The sequence below is a fragment of the Pygocentrus nattereri genome, chromosome 4, assembly GCF_015220715.1.
Source record: "Pygocentrus nattereri isolate fPygNat1 chromosome 4, fPygNat1.pri, whole genome shotgun sequence".
NCBI lineage: Eukaryota > Metazoa > Chordata > Actinopteri > Characiformes > Serrasalmidae > Pygocentrus > Pygocentrus nattereri.
The window spans coordinates 24,620,709-24,648,501 of NC_051214.1; the positions used below are offsets into that span (position 1 = coordinate 24,620,709).

Consider the following 27,793-nt stretch of genomic DNA (forward strand, 5'->3'; position numbering starts at 1 on the left):
AGGCGTCACATTCGATGTTGGAACTGTGAGGATTTGATAGCATTGAGACAAACGAGCATTAGTGAGATCAGGTGCTGATGTTGGATGAGTAGTTCTGAATCACAAACACTATACTAGTTCATCAAAGATAGTTTAGCACACTAGAGAACACCGTTCACCTGCTCCATAGCTCAATGCCCCAGAGCTGGGGGGTGTACTTTCCTTACAGCTTGCTTGGTGTTGGGCATGGTGACCTTAGGCTCATGTGCGACTGCTTCAGAGCATCCAGTCCTTTTTTTTATATTAGTTATACAAGCTGTGTGAGTGATGATTCAGCAATGGGTCTACCTTTACAGTTGCATTTACTAATTACAAGGAGTGTCTGAATAATTTTTGACGTGTGTGTATCTAGAGAGATGGCATCTTTGATGCAGAGACTGAACAAATACTGCTACTATTGCCACTATGGTTCAGCCAGGAGTTGATTTACGTAAATTCATATGAATGTACTTATGAAAGATGCTAAGATTGTAAATGTGTTTATCGGTTTTAATACTGAGCATTCTGCACGTCCTCTTCTGCAGAGACGGCCCTGGGTGCTCTGGCTCGAGTATTGAGAGAGGACTGGAAGCAGAGCGTGGATCTGGCAACCACCATCATCTACATCTTCTTCTGTTTCTCCAGGTATGATGCAGCCTGCCTGCTTGGCGCACACTTCCTGCTCTATGTGTGTCTCTCCTTTTTCTTTAGTTCTTTCTCTTTCTCTCTCGTTTGACCAGCAGAGGCAGTTTGACAGTATTCCATTTATGGAGGCTTGTTTTCATTTTGTGTAATAATAGAGTTAAATTGCTCCATCATAATACAGTATGTTGTCTACTGTCAAAAGCAATTTGAACAATGGATTGCATAGGTAACTGTGAAAACCCATAGTAGTTCTTGGCTCTGCTCCTGTTCAGTGTTTCTCTGCTGGACGGTAAAAAGGAATTGGTTCACATCAATCATAGTCTGTGTTTGACACTTACTAAAGCTTTATTTTGGCATGGCTGAATGTAGTCCAGGTCTCCAAGTCAAATCAATTAAGTGTTCCTTCCTCAGTTTCATCCAATTCCATGGACTGATCACCTATTACAAGATTGGCGCCCTGTGTATGAACATTATTGAGCACGAACTGAAGAGGTATGACCTCTGGCAGGAGGAGCTGCAGAAGAAGAAAAAGGCTGATATCCTTTCTGAGTGACTGGTCAGAGGTTGAAGGGAGCTGAGGAGTCACACAGGCCAAGGGGGGAAGTCAGTGGTCAAAGAAAGCTTGCTGTTTTTGTCTGTTTTAAACAGAGTCTTGGATTTTTAAAGGCTACATGGCTAAAACTTAACATTTCACATTGTGACCCTTAATTTTGCACACTAAGTGTATGAGTGTTTGTCCAACCATGCAAACACTCTAGGCCTATAGCAACCCAACACTCATGGCCGATGCAAAAGTTTGAGCAGTTTTGGTGAAACTGCATGTTTTGAACACACTTCTGCACGTTTCAATGCACAATGCAACGATTATTGAACAACACACAACTTTTTGTAGCTTCCAGAGATGTGGAGCTTGTAGTCAAATAGCCACAGCTGCCAAGCCCAGCAAAACAGCAAGGGGCTGGAGCGGGCCAAAACATTTCAGTTGCAGGTGGGAGTGGGATGAAAACTTGTGGGAGCAGGACTAAAAAAGAAAAACAATCCCATGCAGACCTCTACCACATACCACAGGACACCAGGAGGTCTTTGGCAGTACACAGATGACCAACAGCATGTTAGGCATAATGTTTTGGCTCATCAGTGTGTTATAACACTATATATTATAATGTTGAATAAAACATCTTAATCCCTTTTGATGTCTAATTTTTAAGATTGAAACTTATATTTTACAATTTCCATCCATTTATTGTATATAAAATATTGACCATCATCAGCAGAAACAAAGCAAGTCATTCACAACTTTTAAACAGTAGAAACGCTTTCTGGCCAGATGTTTTAGTGTAAGTACATCTGTCTGTCCAAGCCACAATTGACAGCCAATACCCATCCAATACATTGCGGTCATGGATGACGTTATAATGTAATGACTAACGTGTAGCCGTAATGCACAGGAAACAGTGAACAAAGCCATTCAAAATAGCGATTTTTGTGGTGGAAATGATCTTTTGGATAGAACAGGGAAAAAACATTAATGAGAAACCTTAAATGTCTTTGGCTATAGTGAATTGATTTGCAGATTAAATGATGTATAGCAGTCTGTCTAGCTTGAAATGCATAAATCTTAACAGGATACAATTCAAATATAAGTGACATAAAAGTTTAAGTTTGTGGTAATAGTTAAGTTACAAATCCTGAACTTTTTGAACGGGAAGATGACCCAGAGAACCAGAACCTGAAGAAAGAGTATGAGAAAGCTTTGAAGAAGTACCAGGGCTTGCTGACCAAACAGGAGCAGCTGCTTAGAGGTAATGCACTTGGGCATCAGTATGTGCACCTCTGTGGCCTTGGTGGTTTTAGCAGTAGATAGAGTCTGGTAAGAGGTCTGTATTTTTCTGCTTCTAACAGTGGCTCTGTATCTGCTGCTAAACCTGTCTGAGGACACACGCACTGAGCTGAAGATGAGGAACAAGAACATAGTGCACCTGCTGGTGAAGACCCTGGACCGGGACAATGAGGAGCTCCTGGTGTTGGTGGTGTCCTTCCTCAAGAAACTCAGCATCTTTCTGGAAAACAAGAATGATATGGTGAGGAAGATACAGTTGCATCCCTAAAGCCAACATACCTCTTCAGTCTGTATTTGTGTTCCTTTACTTTAATTACCTGGTTTTTGTTTTATTTTTCCAGTTACATTAAAGGAATATTTCAGTGAAACATCAAGTTTCAAAATGCAAAAATTCAATGCATGAAGTTATTGATTTTGAAATAACTTTCAAACCAATGGAAGCTTGGGTAATGTAGCGTTAACTGCATTAGCTGCCTTTTGCCTTGTGCAAAACTAAAGAAGCAAGCTTTGGAGACCAATGGACTATTGTGTAAATCAGATTTTTCACTGTACCACTGATCCCTGACTAAATACTGCTCTCTACTGTACATCTCGCTATTTGTGCTCAGGGAAGGCTGAGCACAGTTAAAATGCCCATTTGATCATGACTTGCTGAAGAGACCACACAGAGTTCTTGGTGTAGTCTAACTGGTTATTGTGATGATGACAGAGTTTTGTATGTAACTGTTGGTCACTGATTGTTTTGACAGATTTTTCTGATAGTTTTGGTGTGGACTGTGGTGGGATTCCTAATACATGGTTGCAGTAGCAGTCATTAGCGTTGAAGACTTGGTTAAAAACAGGTTAGAGCCACTGCACAGTGGCTGTAATGGGGCTCCGATTTCTCCAGTCTTTGTGGCTGCGGCTGAGTGGGAGCGCAGCTGTAGTGGTCCACAGATGTGTTAACAAGCCAGGCCGAAGCCACATCACTAAAACAGTGCTGCAGACCTCACTGCACATTCATGGGCCTGTGAACAGGGTGGTGTGTTTGTGCTGAGACAGACTTGAAGAGTTCAGGAGAGAGCGATGAAGGTCTGGTTCACTATTGAAAGCCTTATACCAGTGTTTTCTATCTTTTATCATTTTGTTTCTTTCTTTGTCGTTTTTTCTGGTGTTACTCTTTTTATGCCATGTCCTTGCATTTAATATATTTACGTATGTGCTTGAATGCCAGGCTGACACTGACACAGTGGAGAAGCTGGCTAAGTTGGTGCCCTGTGAACATGAAGATCTGCTGAATGTCACTCTCCGTCTCCTCCTCAACCTCTCCTTCGACACAGGCCTCCGCAGCAAGATGGTGCAGGTGGGCCTGCTGCCCAAACTCACCACCATGTTAGGTAAGCAACATAGCTGTGTGTGCATGTGTGATTGTGTGAGCATGTTGGGGTTTGGGTGTGAGAAAGAATTGCCCTTCAGTATGTGACTCTCTTAATTTGAAGAAGGAAAGGAAGGAAACCTCCAAATGGCATTTGAAACAAAATATTAGTATTGTGACTCTATTGTGATCCGTATGTGTAGTGATATGGCTGTATTGTGGTAAAAGGTTGAACAAACCTTTCTGTTAGCCAGAGTTTCAATTTCAACTTAATAGCATAATAAACTCATTTGAAATTTGCAATTGGAAAAATTAGTTTCCTATTTAAATAATATGAAAGTAAGTCATCTAGCTATTTAGCACTAATAAATAAAATTGCAACACAGAACAGACAGAATCAAAATAATACATTGGTATTTAGAGCAAGAATCTGCCGATTCTGAGCATTCATCCCCAGCATACATGCTTAATCAGTAATGTGAAGTGGCTAATGCTGGCCTGCATTATTTTGGCCAGAATTACTGTTGTTGGATGTACATGAATACCTTGATTTATGAAAACAGGCAGCTCATTTGCTTTTTGCAGCCTTCTGTAATATCAGCATTGCGGTGGCCAGTGTCTGTAACACTTAACAAATTTTATATATGGTGCAGCCCTAGTTATTATTTCCATCAATGCCTGACTGTTTGGTCATTCTATGTTTGTTCCCTAACTTTTTGGCGGAGGAGGGTCTGAACTGCTTCAGAAAGAGCAGCAAGTGCAGTGAAACAGTGCAAGACTTTTTTGTATAATTTTGTTTGACTTCTTAATGCTTTTTTTTTACGTAAATAAATATTTACTGCACTTTTAAAGGCAGTTTATAGTAGAGATTTGAATAATGCAGTAGCTAGCAAAACTACATGGCCCACATCAGCCTACATCAGCCTACATCAGCATACATCAGACACAGCAGTCAGCGCAGTCTGCAGATGTTGACTGAATTCTGCTCACTGGCTGGACAGGGTCCGGCTGTGTCCGACTCTTACACTAACCGCTTCCTGAGATGAAATACGGCGTATGATTGGTGCCTGCTCTGTACACCCAGACACAGTTGTCTTTGGCACCCCTGAGTGTGTTTTGAAAGGTCTGTGGGGGGGTGGGGTGGGGGGGTTATGTGTCCCGTATAATTAATATAATATACTTGTTAAAATAACACACTCACTCTTAAAGTAAATGTTGTTTTTCCAGCACGAGGGACGTCCAGTGTTAGCAGCCTGTGGAGACATGTGGACACACACAAACATACATATATACACACACACACAAACATACACACATACACACACACACACACACACACACACATATATATACACACACACATTATAGGTAATGGTCCGTTCATCCATCTGTCTGAGCATTCTGTGTGGAGATGTCTAAAGAAGATGGGGCGCTTGGCAAAATGGAAAAAAAAAAAAGCCATGATATGCAAATCATGTAAACCTGATATGTAATTGAAAATAGTACAAAGACAAAATATCAAATGTTGAAACTGAAGTTTTAATGTTTTTGAAAAATACATGACCATTTTTTAATTTGACGTTTCATAATACACCAAATGTTTTCAGTGGGTGACAGGTCTGATCTGCAGGCAGGCCAGTTTAGCACCTGTACTCTGCTCTTACTATGGGTCTTACTATAGAACCATGGTGTAATGTGTGCAAAATGTGGTTTGACATTGTCTTGCTGAAATAATCAAGGCCTTCCTTGGACAAAAAGGTCATCTGGATGGCAGCATATTTTACTAAAACCTGTATATATCATTTAGTATTAATGGTGCCTTCACAGATGTGTACGTCACCCATGCCATATGTACTAATGCACCCCTAAACCATCACGGATGTTGGCTTTTGAACGTGCTGATGTGTCTTTAGCCTGGAGCAAGAGCGTTACACAATTTTACCAGCCTTTTGTTGCCCCTGTTCCAACTTTTTAAAAATGTGTTACTGGCATCAAATTCAAAATGGACATATATTTTTCAAAATATTTGATTTGATATGTGGTTTTTGTACTGTTTTCAAATAAATACAGGGTTTAAATGATTCACACATCATTACATTTTGATTTCATTTACATTTTGCACAGCGTCAACTTTTTCATTCATTTGAATCATTTGAATACTTGAGTACTTGTTTGTTACACTAGTATTTGTTTCACTGTGTAGTATTTGATAGAAGCTTTGTCCTTTTTTAAGCAGCAAAGTTTCATCAAAAGCCGATGGCAGTGCTGTGTTGTCATTGTATCATAAACATGTTTGATGTATTAAGAGGGAGTGATTTTACATGACTAAATATCTTAGATATGCAATATGCGCTTATGTGTGCGCAAACGATTTGGGCAGAATATCTAATTGTAGTTTTTATGACGAACATTGTGACTTTGATGTGATTTTAAAATGTGATTTCCTGCTGCAGAAGACCAACATATATACTTTCTCAGGTTGTAGGCTTGAGCACGGAGCATAGTGGGTGGTTGTTTTTTCTGTTTGGTCCGACTTAATCTACAGGTGGTTCACAAGCTCCCTGTTGTTAGGTTAAGTTTGTTGATGATGTAGGCTGTGATTAAAACTGCAGCACTTGCAATTTGAAAATTGCACGCTTTCAAAATGCAGTTCTGATTTTAAAAAAAAGGATTCGTCTTTCAGCGCTTTGTGGCTGTGTGTCTGTGAGGAGCGAGCAGGGATACACAGTAGGTTTAATATATGAGGAAGTAGGGGAGAAAAATGTTTGAACCACCGGCTTAGTAGACGTGTCATCAATGTCAAGTGGAAAGCAAGTGAAATGCTTGCAAGCAACTGTGATTGTGATTGCAAGCACTTTACCTGTTTATCTGTTGAAGTTTTTACAGCTGCTTGCTGTCAGAGAAGAGTAGCTTTCGTACACCATTAGCACAGTGCAGGAGTTGCAGGACAATATCATCCTAATATCGTGTTGCATTTAGAAGCACTGTAGATAGTATGAGTGTGCGATTCGACTGGATCTCTAAGGAGTTTGCGCTTCAGTCATGTATACAAGTGAAAAGTATTTAGAGCAGCTGGTATAAACACAAACATTGATTAACCCTTTAATGTCCCCACTTAGAAAAAAAACAGTGGAATTTTATATGTTATATTTGTTTGGGGCAATAATAAAACAATTGTTTTTTTTTGTTTGTTTGTTTGTTTTTGTTTTGTTTTGTTTGTTTTTTTTCGTTTGGTTAAGCAGAACATTAAAGGGTTCAAATGGAAACATCTGGTCTGTCCGAACATTGACTCCCACTGGACATATGTTGAAGTGCAGTAATATACACTTTTTGCCAGCAGATCTTCAAAACAAAAGTATTTAACACCTTCAGACCTTCACTTGGTAGAACCACCATTTTCTGCAATAACAGCTTTAAGCCTGTTAGGGTACATTTCTGCCACCTTTGCATGCTTTTAGGGAAAGATTTCGGCTTATTTTATTAGCAGAATTGATCTGTGCTGTTCAGATTCATAGGATGATGCTCGTGGGCCGCAGTTTTCAAACAATGACACAGATCCTTCGATTGCAATGAGATCTGGGCTTTGATTTGAACATAGTGTAATGATGTGGAGGAGCTCATTATCCTGCTGAAAGATGAAGTTCCTTTCAAACCTACATTTTTTTTTTGGACTGAACCAGGTTGTCTCCCTGTATTTTGTGCCATACATCAGACCTTCAGTTATAACAAGATGCCCGGCCCCTGCTGAAGAAAAGAATCCCCACAACATGATCCCCTATGCCTCACTGCTAGGATGGTGTTTGTTGAGAAATGGACAGTGTTAGGTTTGTGCCACACATAGCATTTTAAATCGTTTTATCCAAAAGGCTCCAATTTAGTTTCCCTTGACCACAAAATCTTATCCAAGTTGATCCAGCAGTGCTCACTGGGTTATCCAAACATTTGGATATTATTTTGTAACCTTCTCCTTTTTTCTTGTGAATATCTATAAATTTTTTTCTTTAAAAACACTTTAAATCAGTCAATTTTGAGAGGTCAGTCTTTTGAAGTAAAATCTAAGTGTCATTTGTAATACTTTCAGGGCGCTGTATTTAAAATGAAGGTTAATTATGTCAAATGAATATTATTATTTTTGATTATTCAAATAGGTGGATATCCAAGTTCATCTTGGTATTCATTTAGTTTTTCACTGAGCATGAGCTGTTTATAAATATCTAAGCAGAGCTGTATGTGGAAGTATTTGAAACGAAAAGCTGCTAAATTTGTACAAACAAATTTGTGGGTTTTGTGAATCCAACTTGTTGTGTAGTTGAAGTCATAACTGGAGTCATGTAAAATTACCCAAGCCTAAAACACAACAGCACTACTCAAGATGGATTAGTTTTAGCTGGGGAGGTGCTGTAATTAAAGCTATTAGTGATGAGGTCTGTGGTTTTACCCCAGTACAAACAAGAAATGTCCACAGTCTGCTAAGTAATCATTCTGGAGTGATGTAATTCCTGTAATTCCTAATCCTTCTGTAATCCGAACTCCCTTAGTAATAGCAGTCATGTTCAAATTGGCCACAGGGTAATGTAACAACAAAACCTAGCAATAGCAGCACCTCTTGTTTTTTGGATAACTGGAAGACAAGGCGAACTGCTAAAGGGAGGTTTGACTCGGCACAGTCTCTTTATCCTCAAGTCAAAAACAGGGAATCTTCTTAGCTTAATTAAAAGGACAATTTTTAGATACCATCTTGAAAGTGCCTCTTGCAAGGCCATGCATTTTTGGTCTTGTTGGGCTTCTTTTAGTAACTTGAAGCCCACTTTACTTGCCTAATGCTGTTCTATCTGACATTAACTTGAACATGAACGTCTGAGCTGTGACGTTTTGATGTGGGCTGTCTGAGGTAATTTGGGCCAATTCCACAGAGATTTGTTGCGTATGAATCGGCCAGTCATATTCCTTATATGTTACAGGTTAAGTATAAATCAACCAAATCAATCACCTCTTCTGTGAGCTCTACTTCAAAACTACTCATTATTAAATGCGGGTATCCTGATAGCAAGAAATACCACATGTACACATTTATTATTTTGTGCTTGTGCCTGGCTTTCCCATGATGAATCTGCCCCTCTCATCTCTTTTCTCCCCTGAGCCTGTCTAGCAGAGTGAGAAGACCACAGCCTTCCCTCCACATCCCAACAGCCCCCACTGAGGGTCATGACCCCACTGATAAAGATGAAAAGTGAGGCTCAGCCTCCTCTCATCACCACTGCTTATCTCAGAGCTGTGAGCCCTTTGTCCTAGATCAGCACCCCAGACAACTGGAGCATATTTTTGTGTGCTGCACATTTTATCACAGCAGCACCTTTGGAAACGCACAATGTAGATGAGTTTTATCGCTGTGTTTTTCCCTCACTCATTTCAGTACCACTGATTAGTGCTCCTTACTTTCAGTTGCAGTGGTGGCTGGTGATAACAAAAGCATAGTGTAGTAAATTATTTCTCACTTGTAGTTCATTGAAACAAGCAGAGCAATTCTGTTAATATTGCAGATTCTAAACTGTCTAAACCAGTAAACCCATATTTAGACTCCGAGTAGATCTGCAGTGTAGCTGAGCATGTGAAGAAGCGGTGTAAATACTCATGAAAGGTTTACACTTTTTCGCCATGTTTGAATAGACAGATGTACAGTATTGACAGATACACAAATCAGGCATAATATTATGACCACCTCATTGTTTCTACGCTCATTGTCCATTTTTATCAGCTCCACTTACTGTATAGGTGCACTTTGTAGTTCTACAGTTACAGACTGTAGTCCATCTGTTTCTCTGATACTTTGTTAGCCTCCTTTTACCCTGTTCTTCAGTGGTCAGGACCCTCAAGGACCCTCACAGAGCAGGTACTATTTGGGTGGTGGATCATTCTCAGCACTGCAGTGTTTTTATGCCTGGTAATCATATCACCAGAATTGAGAATAGATAATAAGATTGCCTCAATATTCATTTTCCTAGTCTGCACTGGAAAACACATTATTTTGTTAGAGGAATCTGAGCTTTTGCCTTAATTAACTTAACTGACTTACTTATATGACATTTAAAAGTAAGTGTATCGTCCAACCATGTGACTTTCATGCAGTGGCTCTTTGATCTCATCATGGTAGAGATATAAAATCGGTGTTGGAAGTTCTGAAATACAGCTTGAATTTAGCTTTCTCCATATTTAAAACTATGCTTGTAGAGAGCAGTTTGCAAGGCATGGAAAGAGGAAGCACTGTAATTTTTGATGTACTGCATGTACAGAGTCAGCAGAACAATGTAAAATGGTGTCATTTGCATAAAAATTCATGGAGGTGGAGGCATTTGTATTGCTAGGTAGAAGAAATAACTATTTTGTTATGGCTTAGGTATTGTGTGCTCAGCCTTGATTTACTAAAAAAAAAATAGATATTTATTTCTTAGATATCATATATTGTATCATAAAAATATACATATAATGCACATGTTCTTGTTTTCCTGCAATCCTCCATCAAAATATATGCCTTGAAAAGATCTGAGTTTTCATTACAATGCTGTGCAACAGCAGGTGGGGAAAAATAATATGAAGCAATATACTCATGTTTCACCTCCACCTCCCACCAGCCCCGCATTTCATCAAGCAAAAAATACTCAAGTTGCTTAGAGACGTCACAGTACGGAAGGAAAATGCGCTATAATTTCCGCTTCACGTTGACTTATGTGCACTAATGCAGACTGCAGACTGTATCAGTACAACATGCATCTTGAGTGTGAAAGGTAATTCATAGTGTAATCAGACATGTAGTTAGGTAATTACCCTTAAATTAGAGTTGTGTACAAAAGTTGGGCACCTCTGGTCCAATTACATGTAAAACTTTACATGTAAAATGTAAAAAGTGGGAAAAAAAAAAGTAAATTAATCCTCTTTTAATTTAAGAATTTAATCCTGAACGTAACACATTGGACAAAAAAAAGGCAACTGTGAAACGTAAATCCTGCGTGGAGCCAAACTAGAGTGATAACTGTAGACGTCTTGAGTAACCAAGTAAAAGCTGATACTCAACATTTGTTATTTTTGTTTTTTATGGTGTTTTTAAATTAATGGTTGTCTCTGTCGGCATCACAGCATCAGTCATTTTTAAATCTGTCTGACTTTGAAGCTTTGTTTAGCAGAAAAGCTATTTGTTGTTTATTTTGGGGAGGATAACCATTCTCTAATCCCCTCAGTAAGAACCAGGAGTGGGCTGAAGACTGCAGCAGAGCTGACTCCTGGAGGGGTTAGTTTAATGGAGACTGGGTGGTTTGCATGGATGTAATTGAAGTATAGCTCTTTGCTTGCCCACTAACTGCACCCGAACAGCATAATTAGTTTCTAACGGCACTTTTTTTTTCTCCTCCTTTCCAGAGCTCCAGTAGGGTTTTGAACAGTTTTTATAGGGGCCGATCTACTCAGTGATTGTAAAGGATCCACCGTTGTGTTCTCTCTACCGGCCGAGCAAAGCATTTATATACGTGTGTGCGTGTGCATTCGCTAATGAGAAACACATGTGCGGGACCGTTCTGGGTGCTTACAGGGTAGAGCAGCGTGGCTTGAAGTTATTAATGGCAGTAAAATTTATGCTTCCTCCTTTTTTGCCAATTAAATGGAGGAGTCCTCCTCTTTCTAGGGTCTCAGGGAGCACATCTGGCTTCAATAGGCTGAGATAACCTAGCCCGAAGGGTCCGCGGCCGGCTCCGACCGGTCCCTTCTCTTACTCTCACTTTCACTCCCTCTTCCCTCTTTCTCTCTCTTGCTCACTCTCTCTCTCTGATTAAGCTGGAGGCTTGGGTTGTGACCCTGGCTCTTTGGGTGAACGTGCGCATGAGGCCCCCAGAAATATTCAAATCTGCTCATTGCTTCTTTTTTGCAATAAAATGCTCTGTCTTTCTTCTTTGTTCCTTTTGACTCATTTGTTTTTCTCTTTTGATTTTCCTCTTTCCCTTTTTTGCTGCTGACCTGTATGTGCCTCTCTCACCCTGCGTTCTGCAGTGTAGCACTAGTCAATAGACCTCTGAGCTAATTTCAAGCACAGTTGACCTGAAAAGACGAAAATGAGTCATGCTTACAGAATGCTGCGTTACTTGGACGCCTCAGTTTAAGTTTTGTAGTGTATCTCTGTGCTGTGTTAAATGTGTTCAGTATTATGACAGATGGTTTAAATTTGGTTTAAACATTTTTGTGTTTATAGTTTGCTACTGCGACATTTAGAAAATTACATGAAAAACTATGTATACTACACTTTTCATTCAGTGTTTCATACAGAGGCCGCCTTTTTCTCTTTATAATGACTTGTTCAGTGTTTAGTTTCAACGACATTCGACATTCACAATATTGTACAGAAATGTGTATTGTAATGTAATATTCTTACTGTAAGGACAACCATATTGCCCACCCATAGATTGAGGATGTAGGAGACATTTGACTGGACGTAAGTGTATTCAGTTTTTTTTCCCATTCTGTGTTTGTGTGTGTCTGTGTTTCAGGAGATGAAACACAGAGGCATCTGGCCATGCGCATCCTGTACCACATCAGCATGGATGACCGTTTCAAGTCCATGTTTGCCTACACTGACTGCATTCCTCAGGTAGGAGCTCAGCCTGCATTAACGCCAGCCTCTGTTCCTCCAGCCCTAGGGTTGCGCATGAGAGGCAGTGCTACGCTACAACTGCTCTCATATGACCATGGCGATGATGGCTTCCTCTCACTCTCTTACTCTCTCACTGTACTAAGAGAAAAGGAACAGAGCATGAGTTTGGCTAGGAAAGAACAAAAATAGTTGAATTAAAGTGATAGTTCAGTGAAAATCACTTTCCTTTGATCATAAATGTAATCAATCAGCTACAACCCCAATCCCAATGAAGTTGGGACGTTGTGTAAAACATAAATAAAAACAGAACACGATGATTTGCAAATCCTTTTCAACCTATATTCAATTGAATACACTACAAAGACAAGATATTTAATGTTCAAACGGATAAACTTTATTGTTTTTTGCAAATATTCACTCATTTTGAATATACATACAGGTTTTGGAGCAACATATGTTGCCATCCCAGCAATGTCTTTTTCAGGGACGTCCTGCTTATTTCAGCAAGACAATGCCAAGCCACATTCTGCACGTGTTACAACAGCGTGGCTTCGTGGTAGAACAGTGCGGGTACTAGACTGGCCTGCCTGCAGTCCAGACCTGTCTCCCATTGAAAATGTGTGCCGCCTTATGTAGCGCTAAATATGACAACGGAGACTAAATTGGAAAGAATTCCACCTACAAAGCTTCAATAATTAGTGTCCTCAGTTCCCAAACGCTTATTGAGTGTTGTTAAAAGGAAAGCTGATGTAACACAGAGGTAAACACGCCCCTGTCCCAACTTCTTTGGAATGTGTTGCAGGCATCAAATTCAAAATGAGTGAATATTTGCAAAAAACAATAAAGTTTATCTGTTTGAACATTAAATATCTTGTCTTTGTAGTGTATTCAATTGAATGTAGGTTGAAAAGGATTTGCAAATCATCGTATTCTGTTTTTATTTATGTTTTACACAATGTCCCAACTTCATTGGAATTGGGGTTGTACAACACAGTTGGTGTCTGAAGTTTTCTTCTTTAGTTTTATATTGGCGCTCTAAGGCTAATGTAGTGGACAATTGAAGAAACCTAATGAACACCAATTTAGCATAATGTGAACTGCATGCTTAATTCACAGGTTTGCATCAAACAGCATAGTGTTTTTGAATAATCTTTGATGTACTTTTATATCATACAGTGTCAGCAACCACATAATGACGTCTGTTTGAGATTTCTTAACCCAACACAGTGATGTGCAGTTTGAACTATGCTAATTGGTGTACATTAGCTTCTGTTACTTGTCAGCCACTTTAGCCTCATAGCTCATGTGTTAGAAATTAGACTGACTCGCTCACTCGCTCGCTCACTCACTCACTCACTCACTCATGTTTTGCAGGCTGAACATTCTTCATAAGGGTGCGCTCAAATAGCATTTTGTGTTTTTGTTGTAGACACAAATTATTATTATTATTGTTGTTGTTGTTGTTGTTGTTGTTGTTGTTTTGTTTTGTTTTGTTTTGTTTTGTTTTGTTTTATTTATTTTTTAATTAAAAACTTTTTTTTTTTTTTTTTAGATCATTCATTTTTAGAAAGAACTTTGGGGGATGGGGGGCATATTGTCAATAAAGTTTCAATTCAGTGTAGTTAAGATGCAAAATAGGTTGTGAAGTACATAGACCAGGAAGTGGGAGTATGGGATATGTAGTAAGAGTGCATACACTTTTGCCTTGGGGACGTACAAAGACGCACTGGGGCAGCGGGTAAACGTGAGCAGGGCAGGTGCCAGTAAGTCTAGCCGCCGTGTGATTACGGCTCCAGGGCTGCTGCTACGTGATCCTCCAGAGTCGCGTGATTGCACACCGCTGCCTCCTCTCAAACTCGGCCAGTCTCGCCCAGTCCTGTCTGCCATCCTGCTTAATGTTAATGTCACACACACATAGACGCACACACACTAAATTCAGGTTGTGCACCTATGGCCTTCTGTTCAGATCTGGGCATGGAGATCAGATCTGAGCTAATAGAGAGTGACACGGGGATACGCTTCTAAAATCAGGAACCGTTTGGGGAAAATCACAAAGCCATGCATGTATGGGAGAGAAAGGACAAATTGGGCGAAGAAGTCTGGAAAGAATGTCCCATGTCTGTTTGCACCATTTAGGGGGCTTTAGAAGAGAGAAGTGGGCTTTGGCTGATTAAGATTGCTCTCTGGATGTCCACTTATTCAGTTGCTTTGTTTGGGCAACTTCTGGAGAGGTGCTTGCATTTTTTATACGGCTGGAGTGTTAACTGTTGGCTATGAGGCTGCTTTGTTGATTGGCAGATGATGAAGATGCTGTTTGATTGCGTTGAGGAGAGGATGGACCCGGAGCTCATCTCCTTCTGCATCAACTTGGCTGCCAATAAGAGGAATGCCCAGCTAATTTGTGAAGGTCAGGATGTAATCGATAATCCCCAAAAGGTCTCACTCAGGCTTACTTGACATATCTTGGAATATAGTAACTTTTTCTTATTAATTTAGTTTTTATGCTTATGAATACATGCACAAAGACTTTGTGTGTAAAGTAAATTACAAAAAGCACAAGTCCCTGAATACTTGTTTCTCCTCATGTTAGGTTTACAATCACTGTCTGCAGCCCATCTGTTGCTACATAATTTATGAGCCCCACTTTACCCCATCCATCAATGAAGAAAAAAAAAACCACATAGAACCACCGCTGAGCAGATATTGTTTGATTTGTCAATCATTCTCAGGACAACATTGACATTGCATTGTAGTGGCATATTTTTGGGCTGGTAGTTGTGTATCAGGCACAGCAGTATTGCTGGACTTTATGCACACAGGTGGCTGTGTTACAGCTGGTATCTTCTCACTGCAGGTAATGGGTTGAAGATGCTGATGAAAAGAGCACTGAAACTGAAGGATCCTCTGATGATGAAAGTGATCCGGAACGTGTCGCAGCATGATGGGCCTTCCAAGAACCTATTCATTGTGAGTGTGACACATTTAAGTGCAACAGTTTGGCTGTTCCATTGTGTTGGTTGTATTATAACAGTGCTATGCTGTTTTTTTGCAGGACTATGTTGGAGACCTAGCAGCTCAGATTGGACAGAATGAGGAGGAGGAGTTTGTCATCGAGTGCCTGGGCACACTGGCTAACCTCACCATTCCTGATCTGGACTGGGAGCTTGTCCTCAAAGAATACAACCTAGTGCCCTTTCTGAAAGACCATCTCAAACCTGGTGAGACAATTATTTATTTCACAGCATTGATGTAAAGCAGGGGTGCAGTGATTCCATGGTGATGTTAGCATCAGTATGATTCAGCACTAAGATATGATGCAGCATTAGCATCATACCTGTGTGCCGAATCATTAGAAGTTAATTTGTGTATTTGCGGGGGGATTTTTAAAATTCTGAGCTCTATAAATAAACTAACCTACTATACAAAAAAGAGATCTTGTTATAGTTAGTAGCACTTACTCTCTGCACGTATCCTGGTGGAAACATTGTGGGCCAGAGTGTTTAGTAATACAGGCATAGATGAGGTTGAAAGGCATAAAGATTATGCTTTTTCAAAGTCTTTCAAGTCCATTTCTTGTCATTGTCGTTTATGAAGCAAAGCACGGCACAAGTGAAAAGCATTCCTCTAGCCAGCTCAACACACTTCACGTCTAAAGGCACATTTCAATTGAAAAAACATTAACTGTAAGCACCTACAGAAGTGTGCCATTCATCACCATCAGCTGATAATTTAATTAACAACGCCTTCTGTCAAGTCTGAGAGTGGAGGAAAGGCCAGTTTTATGTGTTCCAGCATCGTCTGCTGTGTAGCACTCAGCACTAAGGTTACCACAGTCTGAAAATATTTTTTCATTTGGATCATTCTACGAATTTGTTAAAACTGTTTAAAGCTGTGTTTTTTCCCCTAAAAAGCTAAATATAGTTCTGTTGAAATGAAGTTAAAAGATTTAGATTTCTCATGAGTTTAATCTTTAAATAAAAAAACTTTAACAAAAAGTTACTACTGAAACAGAAAGAGTTTTAGTCCCTAAGTGGAGCCTGACTTTAGCCACACCCCTGCATTTCAGAGCAGGACGTGACACTGCATCCCTGTCCCTCATGGCCACATGGTGAATGGTTAGATCCCATTGTTTTGAAGTAAATACGTTCAAAAATCTGAGAATCATTTTGTAACATTGAATCGTCATTAACACGCATCTTCTGCAAAAAACAGTTTTGTGTTTTAATGAAAAATATTATAATTTTATGTGTGTACAACCATTTAAAGATAAGTTTGGAGTCATTCAGTTGCACTGCCATTTGCTAAAATTGTCACTACTTAAATGTTTGATAAAGCTGCAGTAGTGTTTTGGTTGTTTTGGCAGTGACAAAACTGAATGTCCAATTATTTGTAGTAATAAAATATAACTAAACATAATTAAGGTATAGGGACACTCAGTGCAAAAGAATTTTAGTTTATAGTCCAAGTCAGTAAAAGAACAATATTTTTTCAGGTTTGACTTTGAACCAGTTTGGTAGAACGATTGGTTTATGTCCGTTTTAAATTGTTGTCTTGGTCTGGCCTTGTCTCAAATTGCTGTCTCGTCCAAGAACTCCCCCTTGTTTTGTTTCTTTTTAAACACAAGACTAGACGCGCCACACATCAAAAAGATCTTTTATCTAAATGCCCCCATATTCAGCATAGCTTCAAAAAGAACTATTTGTTCTGATCATATATATCAGTTTATTTTCCCTGTAGACAGTATAATTCTCTGTTGACAAGTAAAATTGCTGTTAAAAAAGCAAAATAGACTAGAAATGAAAAATGAACAGGCTGATTACAGTCCAGTCAGTTTTAAACATTGACTGTAGCTGCAGTCTAAGCTGGAATGAATTTTAAACTGATGTTTAGAAAACTGTGGAATACCTAAGCCATGCAAGATGTCTTTGCACACTTCGTTTTAGATAACTTTTATCATTATTTTACAAAAGCTCATTTGACTGTTAACCCTGTGGTCTTTATCTTTGACCTCTAGGCTGTGCAGAAGATGACCTTGTGTTGGAGGTGGTGATCATGATTGGCACCGTCTCCATGGATGACTCTTGTGCTGCAATGTTAGCCAAGTCAGGCATCATTCCTGCTCTCATAGAGCTTCTCAATGGTAAGATAAAGCCATATAACCAAAGTTTGTTTTTAGTGGAAAATTCTACTGCTCTTTAATGCAAATTGCTGAGAGCAGAATCTCTTTTCTTCTACAGCGCAACAGGAGGACGATGAGTTTGTGTGTCAGATTGTGTATGTCTTCTACCAGATGGTGTTTCACCAGGCCACCAGAGAAGTCATTATAAAGGAGACCCGTATCCTTCACCCTTGTGTACACTCTGTATACTCTATGGTGGAACCAGCTGAAATTAACCTATGCTCTTAATTCCATCCAACCCTTTTTGTCCTTCACCTTAACACCATTCCACAGAAGCTCCAGCTTACCTCATTGACCTGATGCATGACAAGAACGCTGAAATCCGCAAAGTCTGTGACAACACATTGGACATTATTGCGGTAGGTGTTCATTTATTAGAGCCAGAGAAGTTCTAGTGGTTGTGGTAGGGGGTATAGTGAAGGGTAGAACATTTTAAAAATATACTTGAGTAAATGACTGTGGTGGTAAATGCAGCGTGCCACGCTTCTTGATTTGCTGGGGATCTTTCAGCTCAGAGTGATCTTTCCCAGGCCTCAGATTAATATAATTAGGTCTCCATTATCCCAGGTTTCTTTTGGAGGCCAGGGGAAGTGTTCTATACAACTGATCAGGCAGAGCTATTAAAGCTGGGAGCCACATCAAAGGGACTGGTGGTGTCTGGTTAGACTCAGATAGGTATAGAGGACAGAACACAGGTCTGCTAAATACCGCACACACACACGCTCACCCTTAGTCTTGATCATTTCAGAGGTTTTTGTCAGCCAATTGAAACTTTCATACCTTTTACTATACACTTCTGAGCAAAATTGGTGACTAAATGGCTGTTAAGTACAAGTTATTAGGATTTCAAAGTCAGAAAAAGAAGCTTTTTAACTGAAAATTACACAACAGCCAACACGAAGTATATCAGACTTATCAGTATTTCATTTGACCGATTTTTACTTTTGTGCTTCTGCCACTTTAACTCTTTCCAGTCTTAAAGCCAACAAGTTAAACGCACTTTAGCTGCCAATGATTAAAGGAGATATTTCTGAGGAGCTTATATAAGATGATCCACTTGTATAAACAAGGGGAAAGTCAAAGGAAAAGTGAAAAAAACAGGAGTTTCCGAAACTTTAGTTCAGAAATGAGACAAGGAAAATCATCTTTAAAGGACTTCCGTCTTTGAGAGAGAGGAGAAAATCCAACTCTGCTCTTGTTTCAGATTTGAAAAAATCCACTGGTGTTTCTGTCCATCCTTCCTCTGTGGGAAGATAACTCAACGCTGTGGCTCTGAAATGATGTGTAGCTGTCAAGAAGTTGTTACTGAGAAATGCAAATCGATAAAAAAAAAAAGGAAAAGGAGCTGTTGGCGTTCTCTTTATAGTGAACTGGCAACTAACTATAAATAAAATATAATTAAAGAATGATCTGTGGAGGTGTAGAAAAAATGTCCCTGCAGATTTCTTTGAAAAACTGAAGAAGTCTCCTGCAAAGTCTACACACTAAATACTGAAAAAAATTCCTGTGGAATTTTCTGTTTAAATATAGTTTGTGCTTTTTTTCCTGATGCTAAAAAAATGAATGACTTGTAATTTATGAGTGTGTTGATTGGAAATTAAATAAATTAAAAGGTAATCTCTTATATTTGCGCAGTAGTGTATGCTTCTCATTCTCTTCAATGTCACATTGGCAGTCCCTCAAGCTGTTTAAGGCCAAACGAAGAGGGGTCGTTTGTAATTCATTTTTCAGCTCTCTTTCTGGGTATGCTTAAAGGTTTTACAAGATTTGTTTATAAAACACTCAGAACCCTGTTTCACGTCCACCGTTATCCACTCCGCTCGGAAATGTCACAAGCTCTGTTGTGGTAAGATTGATGAGCTGTGCCATTAAACCTGTTCCCTGCCGTAACTGGCCAAGAAAAGCCAGCCAGGGCAGTCGCGAAGCTGTTTAGCGTTTGATTAATTCGCACATTGACAAAAAATGTCAGCTTGGCTGCGGCTTTGGCCAGGCCTGTGACAATGGGCCTGTTTGAGGCCTGGGCCTCAGGTGGCCGACCATGCCTATGGGCCTCAGCTTTGGACTGGGATGATTAATCAGCCGTGCTGGGTGCGTGGAGCTCAGTGGAGCTTAGCCATGTGCAGAGCCTCAGAAAGAGCCTTTATCAACCACTTAGCCCAAAGAGAGAAGAAAACAGACACTTTGGCCAGAGTTCTACACACCTGCATCAGCTTGTCTTTATTAAAATAGATCTTCACCCAGAACTGCTAATGTTGCTAATAATGAATGAACTCTGATAAGGGTCAGGTAGCATCAACACACTTATTCCCTCTAACTTGTATTCATTGCCATGTTCCTACTTGAAGTTGATGAGAAAAGGGTGTCAGCAGGCCGCAGAGAGGGTCCCGCTGTGGTTCTGATTCTCTTAGTCTGTCCTTCTTTGCAGGAATATGATGAAGAGTGGGGGAGGAAGATCCAGAATGAGAAGTTTCGCTGGCATAACTCTCAGTGGCTGGAGATGGTGGAGAACCGGCAGATGGATGAAGCAGAACCCTTCATGTACAGCGATGAAGGAGAGCCCTTCTTGCAGGGAGGAGACATCCTGGAGCGTCCCGACCTCTTCTATAGTGCAGGTCAGATAGAGCGTGACTCATGACCCCATGACCAACAAGACAGACGGCCTCCGCAACCAATACTATGCAAAAATTGTAGGCACCTGAGAAAATTGAATGTAAAAAGCTGTTTAATTAGGCATGAAATGTTTTTTTTTTTATTATTATTATTATTATTTTAATTAATTAATTTCTTTTTTTGCAGAGAAGAACGCACTAATACTAGAATAAATGCAAATAATGGAGTAGGTAGTGATTTTATTTAACATGTTCTCTTAACCATTTCCAAACCTTTCCACATAGCAGACAAGTTTTAATTGTAGTTATCATCCAATAACTGGTTTGACTCAATTACTGCTTTATTAAGTTAAATCATCTGTGCAGTTGATGGATTTGAACATAGCTATGTGATGACTGGTGGCATCAAGGAGAACTCTGAAGCCAATCCTGTGTTCTTTTGACTAGCCAACTGTTTTGAACACACTTTTTACTGTATTAATGTTTGTTGGCACTTACTACAGTGTTCTGGTTTTGGTTCATCTAGTGGTTTTAGTAGAAACACTGGGTTCTGAAAGTGTAACTTCTGGATTCTCCCTGCAGATGGGATAATCACAGCCGACAGTGCCATCAGTCCAGAATTCTTCACAGACTTCCAGAACGGAGATTTTATAGGACAACAGGGTTTCCCCAGCAGGTAAATATACAAGCTCTGAATCAGAGTGTCCAGTTCTGGTCCGTAATTGGTTATTTCCCTTCTTTACCACACATACTAAACTTGCTAACTCGCTGATAGACCAATTTAGGGGAATGGGAAATCACCAAACACTGCTGGGCTAAGGTCCTATAGGACTTGAGTTGGACATAACTGTTGTAAATATTGCAAATACCTGACCCTGTGGGTTAGAATAGTTCATTTTAGCTGGTTCAAGTGAATGTGCACGTCTGCCTATAGACTCTCTATGAGGCAGCTGTACCAGTCTATGCTGTTGTTTTTAGCACACTCAAAGCTGCAGTGTCCGAACATTTCCCCATGCATCCCTGCATGTACCACCACTCCTCCTCCAACAGCAATAGCTTTAGCTTGGAGAACAAACAAGGCTCCCCGTCCCTGCACTCTCCAGACCAGCCTATAGTCTCCCTCTCCTGCTGTCCTGGCAGCTCAGCAGAGCGCAGTCGTGACGACTTGATTGATGGAACAGCCCCCTGTGCGATAGCTCTGTTTAATAAGTGTTTTTGTTTTCCCAAGCCCTGCAATCCCACACTGCAAAGCAAACGATCGCATTGGGGCAAAGCTTGTGATGGAATTGGTTGCTTTCATTAGCTTTTATTAGCTCCTGGGATGTGTCTCTGTTTATGTGTTTGTCTTGGCTGTGGTTTAGAGAAAAGTCTCTTATCTGAGTCTGAGACAGTAGAAGCTCTCAATTATAGACAGGCATAGAGAGAAAGAGAGAGATGGAGAGTTGGAGGGAGTTGCCGTTAAAAAGGGGGAGTGGGCCTGTTAAAAACACAGGAGCAAGTGAATACAGAGGAAGGAGGGCTATTTTTTCCCTGCCCTTTGTAAGCGATAGCTGTAAAATACACTGAGAGCGCACAGGGAATTAGCCGGCCTGAGAGTTTGGTTTTCATTTGGCCGGAGTGGTGTGAGAGATCCAGGTTAACACAATAATGAAACCCAGCCTGCAGGAAGCACACAGCCAGACATGCTGGGAATGGCTTTAATAACACTGACTGTTATTCATACAAATAGTACAATGTGGTTCTTCATCTGCTACATTAAGTAGCTTATTTGCAGCTGATGAAGAGAACACAGGAAGCCCACTGTACACTGCACTGGTACCTACACACAGGCCCTAGTGGATAATTCAGATGTTAAGAGTATGTGAGTAGTTGAAGATTGCGTGTAATTCACACAGAAAAGCTGATAAAAGATCAGATGTATCCATTTCATATTGCAGTTGCTGTAATCTGAAAAGGTTACTGTAATGTGAAAAGGTCAAACCCACTTAGGGACAATAGGCACAGCTCAGTGAATGTTATGTGGCCTAGACTATTCTAAACCATTCAAGAGTTTATCATTAGTGTTAATGATTTTTATTTTTTATACAGTAATAACATAAACCCCAAATCAGAGATATTTTTAGATTTGTTCTAATTTTGGACTAATCTGTACTGTATCTCCTTATAGTCTTTTTATAGTCTTATAGTGTTTACCTGCCTTGACATTTGATCACTACTTTTAAATCCGAGACATTCTGAATATTCATTTTATTATAGCTTCATTCTCATTGCACTCCATCTGTCATTCTAAATATAAAAATTCTTATTTTTTTATAGCTTCCTTCTAGATGTGACTCACAAAACACAAAATTCTGAATTAGATTTGATATGATGCAGTGGTGTCTTGATTCCATGTTTTTTGATATAAAAAAAGGAGTGGCTAAAAATGTGCCTTATATTAATTTCATTGATTATTATTAAATATTAGTTAAATATTATTAATTTGTTTTCCATTTTCAGTTTATTAGAAAATTTAGCATTATATGAGTACAGTATTTGAAACAAAAGCTGTGCTTACTGTGTCTAATGCACTAGCCTCTAGCTAATATGTTAGGCCCAAGTTCCTTTAAAGCTACACTGTTCAAGTTTTGGGGATTTGGAGACCTCTCTGGTGGAATTGTGCATTTGCATGCAAAATGCAGAAGAACACTGCATGAAAAACTTAGGATGTAGTCCTAAAAACTGCAGTGCAGGGACTCAGTAGTACTCCTTCTTTTACATTTAACAGAAAAATTATCTTGCGTAGTTCGTTCTTTATTAAAGAAAGCTTTAACTTGTCTAAAGTCGGTGCCCCTGGCATTTGGCTACAAGTTTTGTTCTTTTTTACTATTCAGAATAAGTCATACTATGTCCTGAACCACACTGACAAGTCTGCACAACCTTAATGAAGACCTGGATGTGGTTCATTATTAGACATTTTGGGCAGGTATTTTAAGGAGGAGATCTGGGTGACAATTGACTTCTAGTGTGTGTTCGTATCATTAGCCTCATAGTTTCAACACTAAACTAAAGAAATGTGCCTTGACTGATGACCACATCTGGGCTAAGTGGAAAATTGTGTACCTTTTGATTGTTTTGTCAAACCATTCTGTTAACACTAGCCATTGATGCTAGTCACAGCTAGGTGATACAGTACAATACGATAAGCTGCCGGTCAGTTCAATTCAGAATTCAGTACAATACGTTGTATTGTTACATCCCTGCTTTCTACTGATAATTTGAAACTTATGAAGTTGCACATTAAAATTATTTTTTAAAAATTCAATTCCATACTTTTAAACAGTAGTGACTGATTTCCAGCCATGTCAGCAGATCTAACACAGTTCTATTGAGCTCCTGTTACTGTTGTGACCCATTGCAGCAAAACAGCTGGTCCCCTACAGCATGGAAGAGGCACTCTTACAGTTTACCCAGTTAGGAACAATAAAAAAAAAGAGTGGAGAAGAGGATAGTGCACTGATTTAGTGAGACAGTAAAATGGCGATGGGGGATAGCACGAGGAGCGGCGTGGGCTGAAGATCAAAGTGCGGACAGAGCGAGGAGGTGAAGTGAAGACTGCTTCCTGTTTAGAGGTCCCCATGTGTGTGTTTAACAGGCTCTCACCTCAGCCCTACCTCTACAGGGGCCAGACTGGAAACACTGTGGCCTTTTGTCTACCTCCAGTCCTCCGGATTCCACTCCCCATCCTGTGTGCGCATAGAAAACAACTCTGTGATGAAATGGATCTTGTTTGGCTTTCAGTGAATCTGCCTGAAGGGACGATTTGGATGAGTTTAGCCCATTTAAGAGATGATTTTCACTTTACTTGGAGTTACACAAGTTACACGGTGATCCATCGAGTACGCCCCCGAGTCCGTCTGTAGCCTTCTTCAGCATCTTTTGTGTTGTGAGTAATGTGTACTGTTTTGGCTGAGTGCTCACTTGGCTCATCCTCTGGCTTCTGACTGTCTCAGCAGATGGATCTCTAGAAGCTCTGTGAAGTATGTCAGAATGAGAACATTCTCTGGTTCAGGCCATGTCTCATAACAGTTAAGGCTAAAATATGAACAGGGATAGACTTGGTTTCCAAACAACATTCCCTGGATGTATTGTGCTGTTTTGTTTAAGAGGGGCCATATTTCAAACAGAACTTAATTTTTTTTGCAAAGCAAATTACTCCAGAAGGACGACAAGGTGGTGTTTTACAGTTTTCGACTGTTATTCCAGCATTTATGGTGAATACCACCAATCAGTCAACTCACGTCCACAGTAAAATTTTACTGTATCACTTCCTTTTGCAACTCAAGATGGCTAGAATAAAGACTCGAGGGAGGACATGGCTCCAGGAACAGCTGGAAAATGGGATTTTCTTGCATGTCGTCGATCAGCTAATGCATGTTTGGTGTCTGAAGCTTATTTCTTTAGCTTTGCACTGCAGCTGCAAGGCTGTGTGAGATGGCAGCTCATACCCCACCATTTAGCATCATGGAAACTGTGTGCCTAAATAATGTACCTCCGTCAGATTGCAACAAGATATTGAAGAGATTTAAACAAATAGATTAAATAATTTAGATGTAAACAAACTCGAGCGGTCTTTCATCAAATGCACTATTCAAAAGAAACTTGAGTCAGAATTGTTCACCGTGCTGGTGATAGGAACCAGACATCTACGTTTAATGACTTTCGAAGCTACTTCACGAAGAAATTCCATGAAATTTTACAAATATGCTGCCTTGTGATTTTTAAATAAGGTTTTGGCCTAATATATATTTTTTTAAATGGCATGGAGGTCCATGCAGACAAAAGACGTTCTAAGGAAAAGTGGCACCCAAAGAAAAGCAAACATACTTTTTTTTTAGAGTTACCTCTGTTTTATCAAAGGAACATTAGATATAAAATCTCAGGAGACACATTTAGGTGCACTGGTCATTTTTGATAGCAGATATAAAGAAACAAACTGGCCATATTTGCATTATGGCTATGCAAGATATTACAACCCCTGGTGCCTAATTTTTATTTTATGTTTGTATTTTTATTTTAGATTTTATATTGTTGTTAAAGTGAGTTCTCAGCTTCTGCATACAATTGATGAATAACAATCCTAATGCATGTAGCACACTTGAATTGCAGTTCATATTAGGTTGGAAACTTGCTTTCATCTATGCACATTTTTAATAATTTTACATTTTATGTCACAGCATGTACATGAATTTTCTTGTATGGCCATTTAAAGATTAAATGTGAGTACGGTGGTTTCGGTCATCAAAATTGTGTAAAAAAAAAAAAAAAAAAGACCACTAGCAAGTTTTGCTATGATGCACATTTCACACCACATTTTAAATAACATTGTTTACAACTTAGTGATGGAAAAATGGCGAAATGTTAAAATACAAGAGGTCATATTTATTTTTAAATATCATAAAGTTAACTGTAATGGACAAAATACAGGCTTAAAACTGACTACTACTGTTTTTACCTGTACAACTTATTTTGTCCATTCTTATAGACATTATTTCTTACAGTTAAATCTGATAAGGATGTTTATTTGAGATCAATTAAAAGCTCAGGTTAAGGTGATTAAGGCATGCAGTTTGCTTTTAACATCTTCATTAGTGTCTCCCATTAAAACTAGTTAGTATTAGACATCACATCAGTCTCAGCTTGAACAGCCGTGGTGCTCCTTGGACAGAAAAAAGAACATTTTCAGGCCAGGGAGGATTGGGGGGTGGGGGGGGGGGTGGAGGGGGCGTTAGCAGGGGGAAAAGGCTGCGTGTCTAAACGATTGCATGGAAGTGATTTTGGCTAAAAACAACACAGTATTATGGGAGCTGGTAGGGGCAAAGCAAACAGCTCATATTTTAAGAGGACGGCGAAGCCAACTAGCACTGGAGCTGAGATAGGAAAGGGAGGAGGCAGTAAAAGAACAGGATGAAGAGGTGACGGTGTTCATTCAGAAGCACCTCATACATCTTTCAAACCCGTGGCCATGCAGTGGTCTTCTTGGTCTGTCGCTTGGTTAACCGTCAAATGTATCTGGGTCTGAAAATAAGCAAATTAGTTTGTTTTTTATCACTTTAGCGCTCATGTTCCTAATCAAGAGGTCGCAGCTGTGGCTCGAAATTAATCTAGTTATATTTGCTCACTTTAACGTAGAAAATGCAGAGTATTGTACTGATTGAGGAGACCTCCATTAAGTGGCCCGGCACACTGCAGTGTTTGTGTGGAAATGTGGAGGTGTTTGCAGTGATTTATTGCGCCTCGTTTTGCTTTTTGAAAGTTTCATTGGCGTTTCCCATTTGCCACAGCGTAGAAGCCTGACCCCCACATGAAATATGGAGACAGCTGTGCTAGTGCTGGACTTTTTTTTTTTTTTTTTTTCTTCAGCAGCAGCAGCATTAGAGTGCCATCTAGTGGTGCAAAATCCTGATTTATGGTTTAGGGATGCTGGTTTAAGATTTGAATGTATTGAAATATTACATTTGAAACATCATGCGGACTCATTTGAAGTACTATAGAACTAATATGCAACTAAAAAGGTATAAATGACAAATGATGCAGACCATTCTATCGAATTATTTCAAACCATGGTCCCAAAAAACTTTGTTTATCCCAAAATAAACAAAGTATTCAGACCTTAGTTATGATACTCATAAGGCTTATGTTATGATCTGTTTAACCTCTTCAACTCCTCGGTAAGACCGGTGGTTCCAAAACGCGCTTCGTCATATTCTTCATAACCTTCATATTTCATAAGCTACATTCAGAAGCTGGGCATCGTATGAGGCTGTAACTCTTCTTTCCAGTCAAATAGATGGTGATGTCATTTTAAACCCTTATAATAAAAGAAGCTGAACTCAGTTTGTTTTTCTACTGAAAGTCCACAAATCTGGGCTATAAACTATAAACAGATGGCGTCTCTTCAGTGATCAGCTCTGTAAAAATTACCTTTATAAAATAATACAAAGAGCGTCTGAGACTTTTGGCTTTCAGCAGTAAATTGTAAGCATAGAGCAACATGTGTGATCATAAAACACATTTCCTGTTAATTTGAGGGGAGCTTTTACAAAATAAATAAATACATAAATAAAATAAAAATGTACATGCAGTTACTGAATAATCTGCCTTACGATTTGGTCACGTAAATTCAGATAAAAAAAAAAACCCTAAATATATATAATTATATATGTATATATACATCGTTTACAGTTGTGCATACATAAAATAATCATACTTTTTTGTGATTTCTTTAAAAATATGATTGTATACATGTACAACTCCTCATGTACTGGCTAGCTTTTTAATGCAAGTTATGCAGAAAATCATCTAAAATTGTCACTAATACATTTGGTGAAGTTTCTGTAGTTTTATGACTTTTTTGATAGTAACAGAATGGAATGTTCAAAGTGATGAATCTGCTTCCTTTCCTGAAATCAAGCGCCAGCCCACCAGAATCTCTCACCAGAATTTACATCCTTTTTACAGGGCGCACAGCTTATTA

The 27,793-nt window shown here is 39.4% G+C and overlaps 1 protein-coding gene across 1 annotated transcript in view; it reads left to right on the forward strand.

The window, feature by feature from the left end:
- Nucleotides 1-27,793, forward strand: part of kifap3a (kinesin-associated protein 3a) — a 38,776-nt gene that overhangs the window by 8,042 nt on the left and 2,941 nt on the right. Inside the window, exons 6-19 of the mRNA XM_017718475.2 lie at nt 564-663; nt 1,075-1,199; nt 2,367-2,465; nt 2,566-2,744; nt 3,717-3,879; nt 12,386-12,486; nt 14,788-14,896; nt 15,344-15,456; nt 15,542-15,707; nt 17,504-17,629; nt 17,727-17,825; nt 17,942-18,027; nt 20,094-20,280; nt 20,860-20,953. Coding sequence (XP_017573964.1) covers nt 564-663; nt 1,075-1,199; nt 2,367-2,465; nt 2,566-2,744; nt 3,717-3,879; nt 12,386-12,486; nt 14,788-14,896; nt 15,344-15,456; nt 15,542-15,707; nt 17,504-17,629; nt 17,727-17,825; nt 17,942-18,027; nt 20,094-20,280; nt 20,860-20,953 — 1,747 coding nt within the window. The remainder of the gene's footprint in view (nt 1-563; nt 664-1,074; nt 1,200-2,366; nt 2,466-2,565; nt 2,745-3,716; nt 3,880-12,385; nt 12,487-14,787; nt 14,897-15,343; nt 15,457-15,541; nt 15,708-17,503; nt 17,630-17,726; nt 17,826-17,941; nt 18,028-20,093; nt 20,281-20,859; nt 20,954-27,793) is intronic.